This window comes from Durio zibethinus, chromosome 27, assembly GCF_047325235.1.
Source record: "Durio zibethinus cultivar Kanyao isolate XHJ-2024 chromosome 27, ASM4732523v1, whole genome shotgun sequence".
Taxonomy (NCBI): domain Eukaryota; kingdom Viridiplantae; phylum Streptophyta; class Magnoliopsida; order Malvales; family Malvaceae; genus Durio; species Durio zibethinus.
The window spans coordinates 17,773,178-17,794,049 of NC_143188.1; the positions used below are offsets into that span (position 1 = coordinate 17,773,178).

A 20,872-nucleotide genomic window follows, 5' to 3' on the forward strand; every position below is an offset into this window, starting at 1 on the left:
AGCTGAAGCTCAAGCTGTGAGCTTTGATAGACAACAATTCGGGGGTTATCAACCCTATCCATCCCAAGGTTACTCTCCATACTATCCTGCTGTGAATAATGCCTCATCCTACCCATACCAGCTAGCCCCACAACCATCTTATTCATCCACTTACCGCCTTAACATTCAAGCTCCTGCAAGAACCCAAATTCGTCCTACTAACCCAGTAAGTGGCTCACGAGAACAACAGACTACTCGAGAAAAACCTGTATTTGATCCAATCCCTATGACTTATACAGAGTTATATCGAGAACTCTATAATAGCCATTTGATTGCCCCCATCCATGTGGAACCACTTAAACCACCCTATCCAAAGTGGTATGATCCTACAACCCGTTATGACTACCATTATGGAATTATTGGCCATTCTACTGAAAATTGCACTGCTTTAAAGTATAAGGTGCAATGGTTGATCAATGATGGAATGGTAAGTTTTGATCAAGGAAAAGCAACAGCACCTAATGTTAGTATACTGAGCGAAAGTCAAGAACAGAAAGGATCCGAAAATTCACAATGAATTGAGGGGCAATATGTCAATGGAGATAAGGCTGGTTGAAGGTTTCTTCTATCATTTTGGGATTTCTTTTCAAACAATGTTAGATTTTTTTTACAATATGACTTCACTTGTTATCATTTTAATAAAGGCAAGTCAATGCATTTCATTACATTTTTCTCTTTCACTTGACCATTATTCCATGCCTTGTTACCTTCCATAACTTCACATTCCCATTCTTAAATTTCAGATGATGAATATTTAGACAATGATAACAATAATTCTGGGATTTAATTTTGAGAACTCATCTACGTTAATGTGAGGAGATGATTTGAGCAAAAAGTAAGCTATTACTGAAGGTGAAATAGATATGTCTTGAAGGTGTGTAATCTTTTATACAAGTTCATGAGCTTTGTTCAATAGATGATGTTCAAGAAAGGTATTCACAATTGAGATGAAAAATGGCCATCTTTCTTTTACCATTTAAAAAACCATTTATTGTTACCCCTTTGAGCTTATCATTTTTTTGAAGAACCCCAACCAAGGATCACCCTCTACACTGGAGGGTAAATTTTGAAAGAAAAAAGAAAAAAAAAACACCAAAAAAGGTCTTAAAAATGGAAAGAGAAAGAAAAGCAAAAGAAAAATAAATGCCACACATGACTTGGGGCAAAGTAACGAGAATCCTTTGTGTGAGGAAAGAAAAAGTAGTGAAACGATGTAGGGCAAAATGCCAAGTTGTATCGAATGATCCTTTGGTTTTGAACCTTTTTAATACATGTTTTGAGCCTATTATATCTATTTTTTTATGACCCTTCACCTTGGCCTACGTTACAACCTTGAAAAGTCCATTTGGATCAAGTGTGAATACCCAACTTGAATGATCATAGGTTGAGCAAAGACATGCTCATGATGAAGCAATGGAATCATGCTACATTACTCTAAAAGTTTGATGTATGAAGGATGTTAATAATAGGTGAAAAATGAGAAAAAAAAAGATGATGAAAAAAAAAAGAAAAAGAAAAAGAAAGAAAGAAGAAAAAATGAAAAAATAAAAAAAGAGATTCAAATTGAAAACCTGAAAGGGTGATTTTGGTACCAAAAAAAAAAAAGGATCCAGGTCAAATGGCTCACATGAATGAAAGATAAAAGACATCTGAAGATCTCTCAAAGACTGGGGCAGAGTTCGCCAAGCTCAAGATGACTTCAACAGTAAATGGAATGAGTTTTTGAAAAAGAATCCTAGATTAATGTTGAAAATTATCTGAATATTCATCATTTAGACATACCATTCACCTCAATGACATCCAATTTATTTCCTTTCCCATTTATTTTCTACCAAAATAGATCTCCATTGATTATCTTTACCATAATTCACCTTCTGTTCTCTTATTGTTTCACCCCTAGAATGAATTGAGAAAATGCTTGATTGCATTATATTTGTCAAGAATTGAAATGATAATGAATGAATGAATATGTGTTTAAAAGAATCTTACATTCATTTGAAAAGAAATCTAAGATGATGAAGAAATGGTAGAAACCTAAAAGAGATGATTTAGAAGGATGTATGATGTGACCAAATAGAGAATATGATGGGGCAAATCTTGAAAAGCGATACAACCAAGTGATGAGTACAAGGATGAATTGGTCGAATGGTGGGAACAATCAGTGGACAGAGTTTGTTTTGGAATGGTTGATGCTGAGACAATGACCCAGTGATGGTGGATGAAATTTGTTTTGAAATTTGCTAGTGCTGAGAAATTCATTGAATGATGGTCAAGGGATGATCGATTAATGAAGCTTATTCCAAAGTATTGAGAAACTGAACAAGGAAAGAATATGAGTGGAAAGGACAATTGAGAGCTACACTGGTTCGATCTTAAAAGAGCAGTGCAATTGGATCCTTGAAAAATCAAAGGGCTTGACACCCAAGAAAGAAAAAAAGAGCTTGAGAAACTTGAGTACCATACATTGAACAGGAATTAATTGGCCAACATTTGCATAACATGCATTGAAATTCATATGCACATTTGCATAGCATACACTACTTTCAGGAAAGTATAGTGTACAAATTCAAGAAGCAGGGGTGTTCCAACATCCCACATGGAAAAGACATATATGAAAAGACTTTGCAAGTTTGAGAAGAAACTTGTCAGGTAAGTTTATAATCCTTGAAATAGGATGTCTCTTGGTATCAGGGTTGATTTATAAAACCTTTGGGCATAATCTCCTGAAATCCCTTCAAACATAACTTTCAACTCCTTCGGACATGATTGTCTAGGAGTATTTACTTTTTCAAAGTTCGTTGCCTCTGTTTAGAGGAGCAATTTACTTTTCCCAAAGTCGTGGTGCCTCTGTTTAGAGGAGCAATTTACTTTTCCAAGTTCGTTGCCTCTGTTTAGAGGAGCAATTTACTTTTCAAAGTCGTGGTACCTCTGTTTAGAGGAGCAATTTACTTTTCCAAAGTCGTGGTACCTCTGTTTAGAGGAGCAATTTACTTTCCAAAGTCGTGGTGCCTCTGTTTAGAGGAGCAATTTACTTTCAAAGTTCCGTTGCCTCTGTTTAGAGGAGCAATTTACTTCTCCAAAAGTCGTGGTGCCTCTGTTTAGAGGAGCAATTTATGTTTCTCAAAGTCGTTGAGCCTCTGTTTAGAGGAGCAATTTACTTTTCCAAGTTCGTTGCCTCTGTTTAGAGGAGCAATTTACTTTCCAAAGTCGTGGTGCCTCTGTTTAGAGGAGCAATTTACTTTCAAAGTTCCGTTGCCTCTGTTTAGAGGAGCAATTTATGTTTCTCAAAGTCGTTGAGCCTCTGTTTAGAGGAGCAATTTACTTTTCCAAAAGTCGTGGTGCCTCTGTTTAGAGGAGCAATTTATGTTTCTCAAAGTCGTTGAGCCTCTGTTTAGAGGAGCTTTGGTAAAAAAAAAAAAAAAAAACAAAAAACAAAAAAAACAAAAAACAAAAAAAAAACAAAAAGACCAAAAAATGTTGAGTTGAGTCTTGATTGGGTGTCTACGTCTTTGCGCAATTTCTGTTTCACAGAAAATGTGCAAAGAGGGGCAGCTGTAGACACCCAATTGGGTCCAGGCCCAAATCAATTGGGCCTGGCCCAAATGGGTAAGCCCAATTCAATTTTATCTTGTATTTTTTTTCTTCTTCTTTTGTATTTTATGTATTGTATTATTTATTATTATTATTATGTATTAATATATGTATATATTTATTTATTTATTTTTTAATATTTATGTGTATTTTATTATTTATGTATTATTACTAATATGTATATATATATTTTTTATCTTTTTTATTTTATTTATTTTTGTATTTTTACTTATCTAATTATATATCTGATTTTTTTATTATTATTTTTATCCTATAATATCTTTTGATTTATCTTTTCTAATTATCTAGTTTTTTTTTATTTTGATTTTTATTTTGGAGGGCTAGGATTGAAAGTTGAAGAATCCCACTGGGAGTGGGAATTCAATCAGAAGAGTCCAGACTGGATTCAAAGATTGAATTCCCGTCCAAAGGGGAATTGGGATTGATCAGAAACTCCTGATCAATCCCTATATAAAGGACCCCTGTGGTAGACTGAAACACAGAGAGGAAACAGTAAGCAAAGCTACTGATTTGAGAGAAAAGGAGGCGTATAGGAAGCTAAGAAAAGTTTATGAGTGTTCTGGGAGTGAGAAAATTTTTTAGAAATTTTTGGCGAAAATTTTTTCTGGAAATTTCTGGGAAATTTCCAGATTTCGGCCAAAATTCAGGCGAAGTTTGAATTTTTCGGCAAAAATTCCGGCCAACCTTGAAGTTTTCGGCGACCAACCAAGTTTTCGGCGAAGAATCCCAAAAACCGGTGATATTCCGGCCAACTTCCGGTGAAATTTCCAGATTCCGATGACTTTTTCCAGAATCCGACGAAAATTCCACTGGTGTTCTTCAGTTTTTAGAGAGAAAGGAGAGGAAAAAGGAAGAAGAGAGAGAGAGAGGAGAAGGGTTCTGCCGAAAAACAGAGGGAAGTGCCTTTTATACCCTTTTAAAACGACGTCGTTTTGGCCTTAAGTAACCCAGAGGATCCGCACGTTTTGCCAAACCCGACCTGACCCGGGCGTCGACCCGCTTTCTGACCCGCGCGTGTCAGCCCCCCTCCGAGCCGAGCCGAGCCAAGCTACCAAGCCGCGATCCGAGCCGCTCTAGGTTTTTTTTTTTTTCTTTCTTTGAATTTTTTTTATTTTTTTGTTTATTTGTTTATTTTATTTGTTTATTTATTAGATTAGGTTTATGTAATATTCTTTTTATTTATTTTTTATTATTTTATTTTCTTTAAATAAAAATAAAAAATTCCAAAAAAAAATATTTTTAGGGAAAAGTTGAAAGTATCAATTTTCCTTAGAAATAAATTTCCAAAAAATATTTTTGGGGAAAAGTTGAAAGTATCAATTTTCCTCAGAAATAAATTTCAAAAAAAAATATTTTTAGGGAAAAGTTGAAAGTATCAATTTTCCTTAAGAATAAATTTCCAAAAAATATTTTTAGGAAAAAGTTGAAAGTATCAATTTTCCTTAAAAGAAAAATAAATTTCCAAAAAAAATATTTTTGGGGAAAAGTTGAAAGTATCAATTTTCCTTGAAAATCAAAATTTCAAAAAAAATATTTTTGGGGAAAAGTTGAAGTATCAATTTTCCTTAGAAATAAATTTTCAAAAAAAGGGTTTTTGAGGAAAAAGTTGAAAGTATCAATTTTCCTTGAAAATCGAAATTTCCAAAAAATATTTTTGGGGAAAAGTTGAAAGTATCAATTTTTCGTACAAAAAAAAATCATTCTTTCCTTCCTTTCTATCTTAATTTTGATTTTGTTTTTTTTTTTAAATAATCCGACGACAGAGCCTCTGCAAGTGAAACAGTAGTTTTTCTTGCATACTCCTGAGGTGAGGGAATTTTCTCAATTTTCTGCTAAAAGTATTAGAGTCAATTGAGAATAATTTTCAATAATTAACTACTTGGTAAAATTTTAAAGCTTTTGGATAACACAAATTTAAGCTGGTACCATCTTTTGATGGGCGTTGTGAGGGTGCTATAACCTTCCTCACACGTAACCGAACTCCCGAACTCTGTTCTGGTTAGCAGACCTGAACCTATTCTTTTAGGGACCCTTAAACTTAGGTGTTCCCTGAAAGGACAGATTCCATAGGTGGCCAATCGCACTTAGATAAAAAAGATTGGTGGCGACGCCATTAAGTCAATGTCTAGCGATAGATCCCCGGATCTAGACGTTACGACAAATGGGACATTCCAACACACTAAGAAGATGAGGAATCAAGAGAGCAAGAGTTAACAAGCAATATTTTCGTTCCCTCAAATAATCAAGAGTTTTTAAAGCTTTAAAGTCTATATCTTTGTATTTATTGTATCCAAACTATTTTTGTTGTTCATTCATCATTCTCTTGTCTATACCATTGTGTACTTCAAATTAGCAAACACCCAACCTTTAAGAGGTTCTTAAAGTTTGCAAAACACTTCATTTTTTTGTTTTGTGAGTTTGTAAGCTTAAGGGGGAGGATAACCCTTAAGAGTGTATTGTGTTGAGTTTATAAAACTTAGAGAAGCTTGGTTGTAATCTTCAACACTCATAGTGGATTGAACTCCTTGGCAAGAAAGGCTAAGAGAGAGGACGTAGGTACCTAAAAAAAGATCGAACTTCTATAAATCGTGGTGTTATATTCTCTATTTTTATCTCTTTTTTACTTTCAATTATTGTGTTTAATTGTTTAGCAAAATTTGTGTTTATTGAATATTATTTTTGAAAACTTCACTAAAATCAATTCACTCCCCCTCTTGGTTTGTTCCAAATCTTTGAGCTAACAAAGCTTTTTGACCGCAAAGCTTAAAGTTTTTATCCTATTTAATTTTGAGGTTATAGTGGAAAGCTGAAAACACTTTTAGAAGGGGGCTAAATGTTACTAAACAGTGAACTTCACTTTAAACTTTCATTCACTTTAAAGAATTAAAAGGCATAATGACTATATTTAATTTATAGTGTTTCATTCTTACACTTAAACTGAATAGAAGTTAAAATCTTATAATTATAGTAAAATTTTTTTCAATCTCATAATTCTTTTCTAGGTTTTAGGTAATTTAACTTTGATTCTTCATACTTAAAAAATTCAAGTTAAGATGAACAAAACTTCAACTATTTTAAATTTAAGTAATATTTTGTACAATAGTATTTATTTAGAGTATAAAATAATAATGAAGTCAAGTTAAGATATTTTTATACAATTATATCAATTAAATAAATGTTTAACTAATTTATTTTAACATATATCTAGTTTTACTGAGTTGTAATTTTAGGGGATAAATATGGTTCTTACATTCTAATAAAATTCATTGGCTTAAAAAAATCACTTTCCTTTTTTTTTTTTTTTTAAATTCATTCGTACAATTATTTTTAAAATATAAAATTTAACAATTTTAAATTTTAATATTTATAAATTTTTTTATTTTTATAAATTATAATCTCTTTTATACTAAAAAATTTCGTATGTATAAAAGTAAAATGCCTATATTTCTACGTAACCAAGAACCAATTACCTTCCTCCAAACTCCAAATTGGGTTAAGACTCAGATCTGCCGTAGTCTTATTAAATTAATGAAATTAGAGAAAAATAAAATTTAATACTATAATTAATATTGTAAGGATCAAGAGTATCAATGAGTGGAAATTGAGGGAAGAAGCGAATGAATATTATTGATGGGGGCTTCCCATGGGAGTTGGGCATTGTTCAGCAACTGACAATTATTTGAATGCCGGCAAATTGATATAGACAAGGGACTGCCAATTGCTGTTTTTTATCACGTGTGAGAGTAGCCTGCTTTTCTACGTACGATGTGGTTGTTGTGGTGATTAAACATTTTGGAAGCCTTTTATTTTTAACAAAAAAAAAAAAAACCAAACAAAAATTGTACCAATTCGTCCCTCAAATCCATTATTATTGTCATCAAATTTTTTATCAATGGAAATCAAATAATTCGTCTTTTTTTTAGATGAACAAGTAATTAAGAAAATGGTATTTGCAAACATGGAATAATGAAAAATCCATAAAATCCTTCTTTTAGTGGTAGCTTTTTTTTTTTTTTGGTCAAATTAATTCATCTGCGATAGATTTACATTTGAAAGTTTGGCATTTTCATTTGTACTAATAATTAACTGAAATGATTATAAAATTATTCCCAATACAGAAAGTCATAGAGAGAATAACTCAAAAGAAATATTTATTGGGTAGTAAGTAAAAGGAAAATATTTGTGAGGTTGGGTAAGTAGAAATGTGAGTTATTGAAGGGTCCCATGAGACGTACTCGGTTGTTTTGTGCATTAACGGCATGTGATAAATGGTGTAGAAATTGTAGCACTGAGTGAGAACTGACCACAGAGATGTAAAAAAACAGAAGGAGAAAAGTAGTAATAGTATCTGAATTTCTCTTACCTCTGAGTGAGTGGCAGTGAATGATTTATGGAGCCTGGGGACAGCGCCTGTTTTGTACATGCAGTTGCCGCTCCTTATTCCCTTCGTCTTCGTCAACCAAATTTATCCTCCCAAAGCTCTCCACCTTTTTCCGTACTGTCTGGGCTCAATAGGGTTAATATTTGATGGAATGTACCGTATATGCACAGGTAATGAATTTTACGCGGCGATATTTTATTAATAAATAAAATGAAAATATCATATTTTTAAAATAAAATATTTTATTAACTAATTAAATTTAAATAAATTTATTAATATTTATATTTAAAAAATAATTATTTTTAATTTTATTTATTAATAAAATCTTATCGTACGATCAATTGTTAATAAATAATATTTATATACCATCGGTATATCTAATATTAACTTGTTCAATAATGGCTAACTTCTACACCGCACACTTTTAAACTTATTTTAAACTTATAACCTGCTAACTTCTTTACCCGATTAAGTGATTAGTTTTTTTCTTTTTTTCTTGCCAGTGGTTTTAAAGCCAATTTATGATTTTTGTTGCGATTTCAAAGTCAAATTATATCGAGTGTGTATACAACAAAATTACATACATATATATTACGAAAAATTATATATATGTTAGAATACTAATAATAAAGATATATTTCTTACTATTAATTAAAATCAAAACCTATGCATTTATTAATTAAATTTAATATTTTATTATTGTGAAAAACAAAATATTCTTTATCGTAATGAAATTTGACTATTTTTAATATTATTTATATTTTAAGGTTTGTTTTTTAGAAATACATGAAAATATTATCTAATCAATATGATATTGGAAGTCCATAAATTTGATATTTTAAAAATAATTTAACATGTAATATTCATGCAAAAGTGAGATTAATATAGCTACTAATAATTATAGGTAAAACATAGAAGATTAAACCAGAGTACAATCTTAAATTTCTCAAAATATAAATCATCTCATAATAACATGAATTTTAAAAAATCAAATGTGATTTCGAAATAGTTCAATCTATGGACGCTAACTTTAAAATAATTCAAAATAACTCAATTTAAAATTACTTAAAACCATAGTATTTGATAAAATACAATAACTTGAATAAAAAATTATCCAAATTGATAATAAGAGTTGATTAAGTTGGTATGAATTAAATAGTTCACTTATAGAATTTATGATTGATTCATGTTACCAGTAGTCATCTTTGTAGATAATATATAAATCTATAAAAATTTTACTAAATCTAGAAAAAAATAGTTTCCTTTCACCTAAACCTTTTTTACCAAAGAAAAAAACACCCAACCTAAACAACTTGAATTAAAAAAATACTAAAATATGTAAGACTTTATACTTTATATATATTTTTTTCAAAATAAAATATGTTAAGGCAATGAAAAAATTAGAGAAAATGAGAAAATATTTTTTAAATTACAGTTTAACAGGAAAAAAAAACCTATATTAATGAGACAAGCATAATCAGTTGTAATTTAAAATTTTTAGATTTAAACATACGTGATACTTGTTCATAGTGCAGTGCCATGCCTGCGAATGTGTTTCTCTTGGTTTCTTTGTTGGAAGTTGCAAATGTTAGAAAAATTTATAAGAAATATAAATACTAAAAATAAATTTTAGCTTTGAAATATGAAGAATATTTTTTAAAAAATAATTATGTCTTTAAAATATAATAAAATTTTAAAATTTTCTAAGCAAAAGTAATGTAAATGACCATGCATAAAGTTTTTTTTTTTTTATAGTTATTGAACAATAATATCCTTACCACGAATAACCATGGTAGTTTGTTTAAACATATTATAAACATTTATGTTTAAACAATTTTTTTAAACATAATAATTATAACTTTTGCTATTAACTGTTCCATATAAACATTCAAACATATTTAAAAAGCTATATAATTCTTTCATTATTAATTATTATAAATAAACTAAAATTTTTGTTCAAAATATAATTATTCATAAATATTTAATATAAATATTAAATCTATTCATTACAATGAAAATTTTCTATCTAATGTATGATGTATAACATTCTAATCTAGTAAACAGTTTAAAGAAATTGTACAAGAAATGGAAATTATGGACTCTATACCGGCGTTCTTCAACAAATGCAATTGGCTGCTTCCGGATGGCTAGTAGTTGAATAATAATTACAAAACAAGCAATAATGCAATTGACCTTGTCACTCAGACCACAACTTGGTCCTTTTCTGGGTACAAAAGTTTTTAGACCACACAATTTCATCCCATAAATTCTATTCATTTTCTCACGTGAATTTTAAATGTTTTATATAAAAAAAATTTAATATAAAATAAAAAATTACATATATTAAAATTTAAATCTTAATCTTTCTAGACGCTATCTTTTAAATGATTGCATGAACCTTGCAATCTTTTATTCTAGAATCTCATGCTCCAATCAAATATGCATTGTTTGTTATCGAGGTTGTCATAACGGTTTTAAAATCATCAGATGTAAAAAATTTTAAAATTGAAAAAAATGAAAGAGTCGTCACCAATTTTTTTTAGGATATAATTGGCCACCAAAAAGTTTATCTTTTTAATAGAACTATAAAAGCAGGTTTAAAGTTTATTAAAAAGATAAATTTCATTCTATGAAAAACCAAGTTGGGCTCAGAATCGATTACGTATGGGAAATGATTAACACCCTCACAATACTCATAAATTGGTACTATTTAATCATGCACTATTTTTGGTGTTGGATGAAATTATTTCTATTTGACATTTAATAATAATTCTCTTTTATTTTTTTTAAAAATAATTTTATCAAAATTCTTTATTTAGGAATATGGGGAAATTTTTAAGTTAAAGAATTACTTTAAATTCTCCAACATCTAGCCAGAATTTGCAACAACTCTTTTCATTTAAAATTTACCACAACATTCCTTGAAAAAGAAAATAATATTCTTTGGGGAAGAAAATTGTTGGTGATTGTCCAACATCTAAGTAGAGTACTAAGAATTATCTCTTTTAAAATGTTAATTTAGTTTTATTTAAAAAATTATTTTTTGAAATGATACTTTTTATAAAAATATTTTATGTAACAAAAACTGATGATGCTACAATTAGCTAGCAAACAATAATTAAAAGTGTAAACATATGAAACAAACAATAATGAATAGATGTATGTATGCCGATAAATGTTATGCAAGATAATGAAATGTTATTTTGAAATCAAATTCTTCCATATAATGAGACCACCCTGACTCTTCAATATTTAGGCAGAGCTTAAGTGCCACTATTTTTATTTAAGATCCCATTTTGTTATTATACTTATTAATTTTAATCGTATTGTTAAAGCAAATTAAGGACTCACATGAAAAACTTAATAGAATAAAGTTTTTTAGATACCCCATCATTTAGGCGACATTCAAGAACAAATTACTCCAATTAAGATTTTCGCACGTATCCTTAGGGTTTCAGAATTGTTTTGAGAATAGGTTTAGGTTTTATGGGGTTTAAAAGTTTGAATTTTTTTTTGGTTTAGGGTTTTAAAATTTTGATTTAAGGGTTTAAGGTTTTAGGATTTTCAGTTTTTAGGGTTTTGATTTTAGGGCTTAGGGTTTAAGGTTTTGATTTTAGGATTTAGAGGGTTTAAAGGCTTGATTTTAGGATTTAAAGGGTTTAGGTTTTTAGTTTTAGGGTTTGAAGGGTTTAAGTTTTGTTTTAGGGTTTGAAGTTTAAGGTTAGGATTTTAATGTTGGATTTTAGGGTTTAAAGAAAACGTGAACATCTCTAAAAATCTCCAATATTTAGGTGAATTTTTTAAACAAGTTTGGTTTTTTATAATTTCTAAAAATTAATTAAAATTTTTCATATATTTCTTTTTATATGAAAATTTATTATTATTATTATTATTATTATTATTATTATTATTATTATTATTATTATTATCTTTTTTATACTTTTTAAATTTTTTTATAATTTCCTAACATTTGGCGAAATTATTTTGAAAAGAATGTTTTTATTCCCTCAAACATCTTAGTAGAGAAAAGAAAAAAATTTATTACTTTATTCTTATTATTATTTTTTTAGCATTTGTTTTTAGTTATTATCTTACTTTGTTCTCATTTTATTATTATTTATTATTATAAATTATTATTATAAAATAACAAATATTTATTCTAACATTTTAACAAGCATAAATATTAATAATAAAATTTAAAATAACAAAAATAATATATATACAAAAATTCAAAAACAATTTCTACCTGAACCAAACTTATCAATAGTTTAGTCAACAAGCCGGTCTAGTCGGTTCGACATTTCAACAGTTCAACAGTTCAGATAAGTTTGAACCAATTCAGTGATGGTTCATTTGGTCTGATTAAAGGTTAGCTGAAATAGGTCGCTGGGTCGAGTTATGAGATCCCTGGTCAAATTCAAGTCCACGCACAAACCCCCTTAGTCTAAAACGGCATAATTTTGGGTTTCTTTAACCTTATATAAAACCTAATTTTTTTTTCACTTTCTCTTCTCTTCAAAAAAAATTCTCAACCCCGAAAAATCTTTCTGGCCTTACTAGAATTCAACGTTGTGTTATCATGCTGGCCGTCATTTGATGTCAACATCGGTGGTCGACGATGATTAAAAAATGCCAAAAATCTCCTAAAAATTCTCTTCAACATCCTCTTTCTAGATCCAGTATTCTTTTAGCTAAGAACAGCCCTGATCGACATAGATCGGGGTTTAAAGCTTTGGTCTTTTTTTTAAAAAAAACCTAAAATTAACTTTTTTTTTTGTTTTTACAGATAGTTTGGCGCTAGGTTCTTCTCTATGATGAGGACTATGTTTGTGATTTTTGTTTTATTTTATCTTTTTTTATTTCTAATTTTTTTGGGTTTGTTTTCTGGTGCTTTGTTGGCTGTGAGATGAAAGTGGTTGTGTGAGGGGCTACCATAAAGGGAATGGCTGGGGTTTTAGGGTCTAGCTGAAGGAAGAAAGCTTGGTTGCATGCTCGTGAATGGTGAAAGAGGTCTGACATCGAGGAAGAAGCCTAGTGCTTAGGAAAGGTTTAGTGCATTTATGGTTTTGGCCTTCCAAGAGAGTGGGTGGTTGAGGATGGTGCTGGCAAGGGATTGGGTGACTAAAGGCATGGTGCTGGCAGGGGATTGGGTGACTAAGGGCATGGTTCTGGCAGGTGAGTGGGTTTAGGTAGCTAGGGTGCAGTGTATACGAATGGCCAGTAGGTTGGGTGGCCAATGGTGCCTTGTAAGGCACCACTGCTACCTCAGTCTTTTTTTTTTTAATTTTTATCCTTTTTTTATTAATTAATTTCAATATTAATAAACAAAACTTGAAAACAAGATTTAATCTAGTAGACCTAGACAAAATTTGATGCTTACAACTGCCTCTCTTTACATATTGCTGAGAATTAGGAATAGAGCAAAGACAAAGACATTAATTTTGTTTGAAATAACGATTCAAAATTTTTTCAAAAGTTTTTTTTTTGTTTTTGCTTTGCTATATTTTTGTTTTTTGTTTTGTTTTTTTTAGATTGAACTACAAGCCAAGTGATAAAGAACGATTGAGGCGACACTGTGAATCAAAAAACAAAGAGTCAACTAGAATAACATCGTAAGTTGAATAAAGAAAAATGACCAAGATAACACCTCAAGTTGAAAGATAAAAAATTGACTGGGATAACACCACAAATTGAATAACGAAGAACGATCAAGATAACATCGCAAGTAGAAAATAAAGATTTGACTCAGACAACGCCACAAATCGAATAAAGAAAAACAACCGAGACAACACTGTAAATCAAAAATAAAGAATCAATCGGGACAACACCAAGAGTCGAATAAAAAAAAAGACCAAAATAACACCTCAAGTTGAATAATAAAAAATCAATTGGGACAATACCGCAAGTCAAAAGATAAATAATTGATCAGGATAACACTACAAGTTGAAATTAAGATTTGACCGAGACAACACTATAAGTCAAATAAAGAAGAATGACCAAGACAACATCGTAAGTCAAAAATAAAAAAATCAACCAAGACAACACCATGAGTTGAATAAAAAAGAAAAATCAAGAAAATATCGTAAGTCGAATAATAAAGATCGACTGGGACAACACCGTAGGTCGAAAGATAAAGAATTGACCGGGACAACATCGCAAGTCAAAATTAAGATTCGATCGAGACAACACTGCAAGTTGAATAAAAAAGAACAACTAAGACAACACCATAAGTAAAAAATAAATATTCGACCGAGATAATACCACAAGTCAAATAAAAAAGATGACCAGGACAACACCATAAGTCGAATAATAAAGAATCGACTGAAACAACATTGCAAGTTAAAAGATAAAAAATCAACCAGAACAACACGTAAGTCGAAATCATGCCCTGAAGTCTTAAAGATTATGCCCAAAGGTCTTAAAAGTTGTGCCTAGAGGTCTTAAAAATTATGCCCAAAGGTCTTAGAGATTATACCAAGAGGTCTTGAAAATTAAAAATCTTTGAATGCTCCTCTCAATCAAAGGTAATGAAACTTTAAAATGTTTTGTCTAGAGGCCTTACAAATTTCAAAATCTTTGAATGCTCCTCCCAATCAGAGGCAATGAAACTTTAAAATATTTTGCTTTTAGGTCTTGAAAATTATGCCTGAAGGTCTTACAAATCTCAAAATCTTTGAATGCTCATCCCAAATAGAGGAAATGAAACTTTAAAATATTTTACCCAGAGGTCTTAAAAATTGTGCCTAAAGGTCTTTAGAGATTATGCCCGGATATCTTGCAAATTTCAAGATCTTTGAATTCTCCTTCCAAAAGGTAATGAAACTCTAAAATATTTTGCCCAGAGGTCTTGAAAATTATGCCCGGAGGTCTTTAGAGATTATGCCTGAAGGTTTATAAATCTCAAAATCTTTGAATGCTCATCCCAATCAAAGGTAATAAAATTTTAAAAATTTAAAAATCTTTTGCTTGAAGGTTTTAAAAAATTATGCCCAAAGGTTTTAAAAATCTCAAAATCTTTAAATCTTCCTTCCAATTAGAGGTAGTGAAACTTTAAAATATTTTACCTAAAGGTTTTGAAAATTGTGCTCGGAGTTCTTACAAATTTCAAAATTTTTTAATGCTCCTCCCAATCGAGGTAATGAAACTTTGAAAATTTAAAAATCTTTTGAAAATGGATTCCCTTTAATCAGAGATTTTTTAGACTCTAAAGGTCTTGTTTGAAAAAAGCTTATTCTAAACAGAGACTTTGAAATCTTGTTTGAAAATGGTTCCTCTTAAACAAAAGCTTTGAAACTTTAAAATTTTATTTTGTTTCTTTCTCTTTCTTTTTATATTTTTTCTAATATTGATAAATGCAATCATAATACAAATGTCTATTCTCATCAAACGATACTAACGTAAATGTCAATGTGAATGCAAATGTCAATGCAAATGCAATAATACAAATGACAATGTTCTTTTAATGTAAAGGCCCTTATAAATACCTTTTCTTAGGATGCAAATACCATGATGCAAATGCAAATTTTTCTTATGGTGTGAATGCAAATGTCTTATACAAGTGTAAAAAATACAAATGTCTTTTTTGTGATGCAGATGCAAGTGATGCAAATGTAAATGTCCCTTTCATGATGCATAGGCAAGTAATGCCACTATGAATGTCTTTTTATTTTTTTGTTTGTAGGTCGGATGTCTTTCTCATGATGCAAGCGATGCAAATGTGAAGTCTCTTTTTGCCCCATTTTTTTTGAAAGATATATGTTTAAATTTTTAATGTTTAATTTTCATAAAAAAATGTTCTCAGTATTATGTATGAAATGTTCAAATAATCTTTAAACCTTTCAAAAGTGATCACAAAATTGCCCTACATAAAGTATCTTCACAATCAATGAGAAAATTTAAAACTCAAGACTTTCAAATCTCTTGGAGATTGATGATTACTATTTAGAAAGCTTATGGATGAGGTAATTGACAATTCAATTCTTTTCGCTGGTGGGCATATCTTATGAAAGCTTGACAAGAGTTGTAAGGATTTCTCTTGGGCTCATAAAAAAGATAACTTTCTAAAAAACTTTTTTTTGTTTTAAAAATGTGATACTTCAATGTGTGTCAAAACTAGCCATTACTTTCTGAACAAGATTTGGGAAGAAGAAAAGGTTATTTTTTTTTATGAAATGTAAAGTCTTTAATGGGTACTGACCTTTCAAAAAGTTCTGCATCGAGGTTCTTATTCTGGATAAAACCTTGAAACTCTAAAAATTTTTTAGGCCTCAAAAATAATTTTAGCACTAAACTACTCTTTTGGAGTTTTTACCTTATAGCTACATTTTCTAACACTAAAGAACTTGGCAAAATCTTACCAAAATAATAGGCATATACAAATTTCAAGGACATAGCTCTTCAATCAAGTGTCCATATTTGATCAAAATAGACTTTTCAAGATGTGTAATATAGGCCAAGGTTCAAGGTTTTAAAAGAATGGATAAATGGCTCAAAAATATACATTATTCAGGGTAATTAGGTCAAAGATCTTATGGAGCATTCTTTGAATGAAAAACTAAGTATCTTTCTTTCTTTACTCATTCTTTTTCTTTTTTTTTTTTAAATATTTGATTTCAATTTTAGAAATTTCTTTTCTTGAATTCTATCTTTTTTTCTTTAGGATTCTAACTATTACTTCATTTGCTTCTTCTTTTATTTTTTTATTTTTTTAGCTTTCATCTTTAAGGAGCATGTCTTTCTTTCTTTGCTTCTTTTTTTTTTTCTTTTTTTTTTTGTTTTCTAGAAACATCTGACTTTAACTTCATCATTCTTTTTTGCTTGAATTCTTGAGATTCTAACTGAAATCTTATTTATTTTTTGCCTTAGGCTTTTATCTCTAAGTTGTATATTAGATACTCTCGATATCAAACACTTTTCGTGAAGTTAAACTCTTGAAGATATCCTTATTTTGTCCCATAATGTAAAAAATGATCCTTGGCCACATTTTATTTTGGAACAAAAATTTAATAGGCTCAAATGAGTAGCAAATTAATAATTTTTATGTATGAGAAGGATAAAGAAAGATGACCATTCATCATTCAAACATGATCAGTTGGTTAGAAGAGCAAATTATTGAAGGTGTCTTTTTGTTTTTTTTTTATTTTTTTGTATTTTTTTATGAGCCCCATCTTGTTTTCTACTCAGGGTTCTCATGATGATAAAAACCAAGTTGTATAAAATCTATCACACAATTCAAAAAGGCTCTTTGGGCTCTAAATTTTTTACATTTTCTTGATAAAAGAAAGAAAAAAGGTATAAAAGTATGAAATAAATTGTTTTAGGCAAAAAAAGATTCTGCTTTTTTTAATCAATGTGCATTAAGACATGAAACAAGGGTTACTTAAGAGAAAAGGTTCAAGCATTTTTGTGTCTATAGTCATAGCAAAATTTTGACACACATTGAATTACCGATTGAAAATTTGAATGAGCATCTTACTTGATTTTTTTAAGAAAAAATTCAAAAAAAAATTTTAAAATTGACCTCTTTTGCTCATTACCCAAAAAAAGATTATCACCCCTCTAAAGTATGAATTCAGACTCACATTCCCAAGGGGTTATGGTTGATGAGTCAAATCATTTGGGTGACTAGGAGCATGAAAGTATTCAAAAAGGTATGGAGGTATTTGATGAACTTTTTCCTAAAAGTAATCACCATTTCCTTCAAGAATCCTTCTATCTTTATTACAAATAGTTAAAGCATTATATTGAAAAAAAAAGTAAAAAAATTATTAAGACCACAATGATTTAACCAAAAAATATAAAAGTTAGTATTTGAATTTTGAATTTAATATATTAACAATAAGAGTGAGTTAATAATTTATTTCACTCTTTAGAAAAATCTTTTTTCGGTTATAAACATATAAATAAACTTGATTAATTATTATATTGAGACAATGACTATTTTTATTTGTTGGTGACTAAATAATTTTTCATTAGTTATAGTTAAGTGCAATTGAATTATAATTCTAAGTTAATTGAACTAATTTTTTGTTTTTCTTATTTGCTACGTATTAGGACGTGCTTACAAATTTAATTTTATAAGCAATTATAAGCTAAAAAATAAGTAGAACTCAAGATTTATAATTATTCAATAATTAGTTGATGGTGTATCTTAATGGATGATTAAATTTTGACCACTTATGTTCTCTTATTTTTAACATTCAATCTGTTTTTAAATATAAAAATTATCATATAGTCAAATAATGTCAATAATTAAATTCCCCACAAGTGGATGAATTGATGATGCCATGAGCAAAAGCATTGGTGCGACATCAATGTCAATAATTAAATTCCTTACAATTTGATGAATTGATGATGCAATAAACAAGAGCTTTGGTTGCGACACTAGAATGTCGTCAAGGGTAATGGATTTTCAAACCGCAGTGATGGATAGCATACAAGCTCTGTCTATAAATTAAGTGCCCAAAATCATTATACCAAGTCCTCGCTCAAGTCAATTATTATTGCTTCCTTGGCCCGCTACTAGCAACAAAACAAAGAGAGAAACAAAAATTGTATCAAGTCATCACTCTAGTAAATTATTATTGCCACCAAAATTTTTTATCAATTTCGGAGAAACGAAGTAATTCATCCTCTTTCCAGAAGAACAAGTAAGTCTCATTTCTTGCATTTTTTGCAAATTAATTAAGAAAATGATAGTATGAAAACGGTATATGCAAACATGAAATAATGGAAATTCCATAAAATCTTTTCTTAAGTGGTAGCTTTTCTCCGTTTGGGTCATATTAATTCATCTGTGGTATGCTCACTTTTGAAAGTTTGGCATTTTTCTGTTTGTAATAATAATTAACCTGGTTTGGTGCAATTCGCAGAAGAAAGTGATGGCGAACGATCATATTTCGATTAGCATAACTCAAATGATTGCAAAATTATCCCCAATACAACCTGAACGTAGCATTTGCAAAGTGCCTAATTATCTTCGCAAGGTAGATGAGAAGGCTTATGAACCACAGCAACTTGCAATCGGTCCTCTCCACCGCGCTGAGGTTCGCTTTAAAGCAATGGAAGATCATAAGTTTCGGTATCTTCAAAAGCTACTTGAAGAAAGAAAGGAGATCAATGTTGGCCCAAAATATGTTGAGGCAATGAGAGAATTAGAGACAAGAGCTCGCAATTGCTATATAGACCCTGTAGATCTTGACTCAGATGATTTCGTTAAAATGATGCTTCTCGATGGTTGCTTCATCGTTCAGCTAATTCGGATGTATTTTGACAGTTCATTGAGGGTGGACAATGACCCCATTTTTGAGGAGACCGGTTTGATTTACTTCTTACGCCATGATTTGTTATTACTTGAAAATCAAATTCCCTTCTTTGTTGTATTGGAGTTACTTGGTATGATTGGGATTTCCGATGAGGAAGATTTCACTAAAATGATTTCGGAATTCTTGATGTGCACATTACCAGATTCAAGGCTTTTTGAAGATGGTGTAAAGCCGATCAATAAAATCAGACATCTGCTGGACTTGGTACATGAATACTGGCGTCCTTCACCTGGAGAAATTAAGGCCTACCGAAATACGGAAGAAACGGATACCTGGCTCACACGTTGTGCCACAGAACTCAAAGAGGCTGGAATCAAGTTCAAAGAGGTGAAGGGAGAGAGCTTGTTTGATATTAAGTATGAAAAAGGGACTCTGAAAATCCCATCCTTGGTAATCGATGACGACACAAACAATTTGTTTCGAAATGTCATTGCCTTGGAGCAGCTTTTCCCGTGTGGAGATATAAATTATATAACAGATTATGCTTTCTTCATGGACTGTCTTATTAACTCGGCAAAAGATGTGGAAATACTCGCACAGTGTGGAATTGTTAAAAACTTTTTAGGTGATGACACAGCAGCTGCCACTTTTTTTAATAGGCTTACTGAGTCAGTATACCACTCCTCAACCTACTTCTACCATAAAGTATCTGACAAAGTGAACGCATATTGCGGACGACGCTGGAACAAATGGTTTGCCAACTTTAATCATAACTATTGCAACAGTCCTTGGGCCTGTATTTCCGTTCTTGGTGCTGCAGCCATCCTTGTACTTGCCCTTATGCAAACCATATTTTCTGGACTTGCTCTTTAAAAGTAAGAAAATACAGTCTCTTTTAATATGAATTATATATTATATGTAATTTATTGAAATAATTTTTAAAATACAATTATTTGCTGTGAGTGATGTGAACTTATTATTACAAGTTAGTACCACTTATCTTTTGCGTAATATTAGTTGAAGAGTGATTTGAAAGTAATTGATTATTGCTTGCTGCTTTTCGTAAGTCATGATCTTGCAATTTTATTTTACTTTTTTTTTCTGAGAAAAGTAAAAAAGGAATGCAGGGTACCTAATAACTTATCTAAATATTCTTTTAGTTGCAAATTATATTTTATGGAGAGATACCTCAGAGTTTATCTCCATTAGCACAAAAGTTTAGCATTTCCAAAATGCGAAATTATAAGGTTTATTGTATTGTGTTTGATTTATCCATCAAATTTATCGTTTAGTAGATCTACTATATTTTTTTTATTATATGTAATTTTCTCACCGCTATTTAAGCATGTGTCCTGTTTGAAATGTAAATTAATATTTTATTCAAAATTCTTTTCAATTTAATAATTTATTGATACACATTTTGAATTTCATTTTTTTCGTTCGTTTAGAATTGAAAAATGCTATTCAATTTAACATTTTGAAATAAATTGTGACCTTAATAGAGATTATAATAACTGACTTATTTTAAGATAAGTAATAATTCAAAAAGAAAGAACAAACAGAACAATTAAAACAA

The 20,872-nt window shown here is 30.1% G+C and overlaps 1 protein-coding gene across 1 annotated transcript; it reads left to right on the forward strand.

Annotated features, from left to right (window-relative positions):
- The first annotated feature begins 18,217 nt into the window (after positions 1-18,217).
- On the forward strand, positions 18,218-20,297 carry LOC111279577 (UPF0481 protein At3g47200-like). The gene is made up of 2 exons (XM_089756609.1): positions 18,218-18,681; positions 18,904-20,297. The coding sequence occupies exon 2, from the start codon at positions 18,913-18,915 to the stop codon at positions 20,167-20,169; it is 1,257 nt and encodes a 418-aa protein (XP_089612735.1). The 5' UTR covers positions 18,218-18,681; positions 18,904-18,912; the 3' UTR covers positions 20,170-20,297.
- Positions 20,298-20,872: the final 575 nt, after the last annotated feature.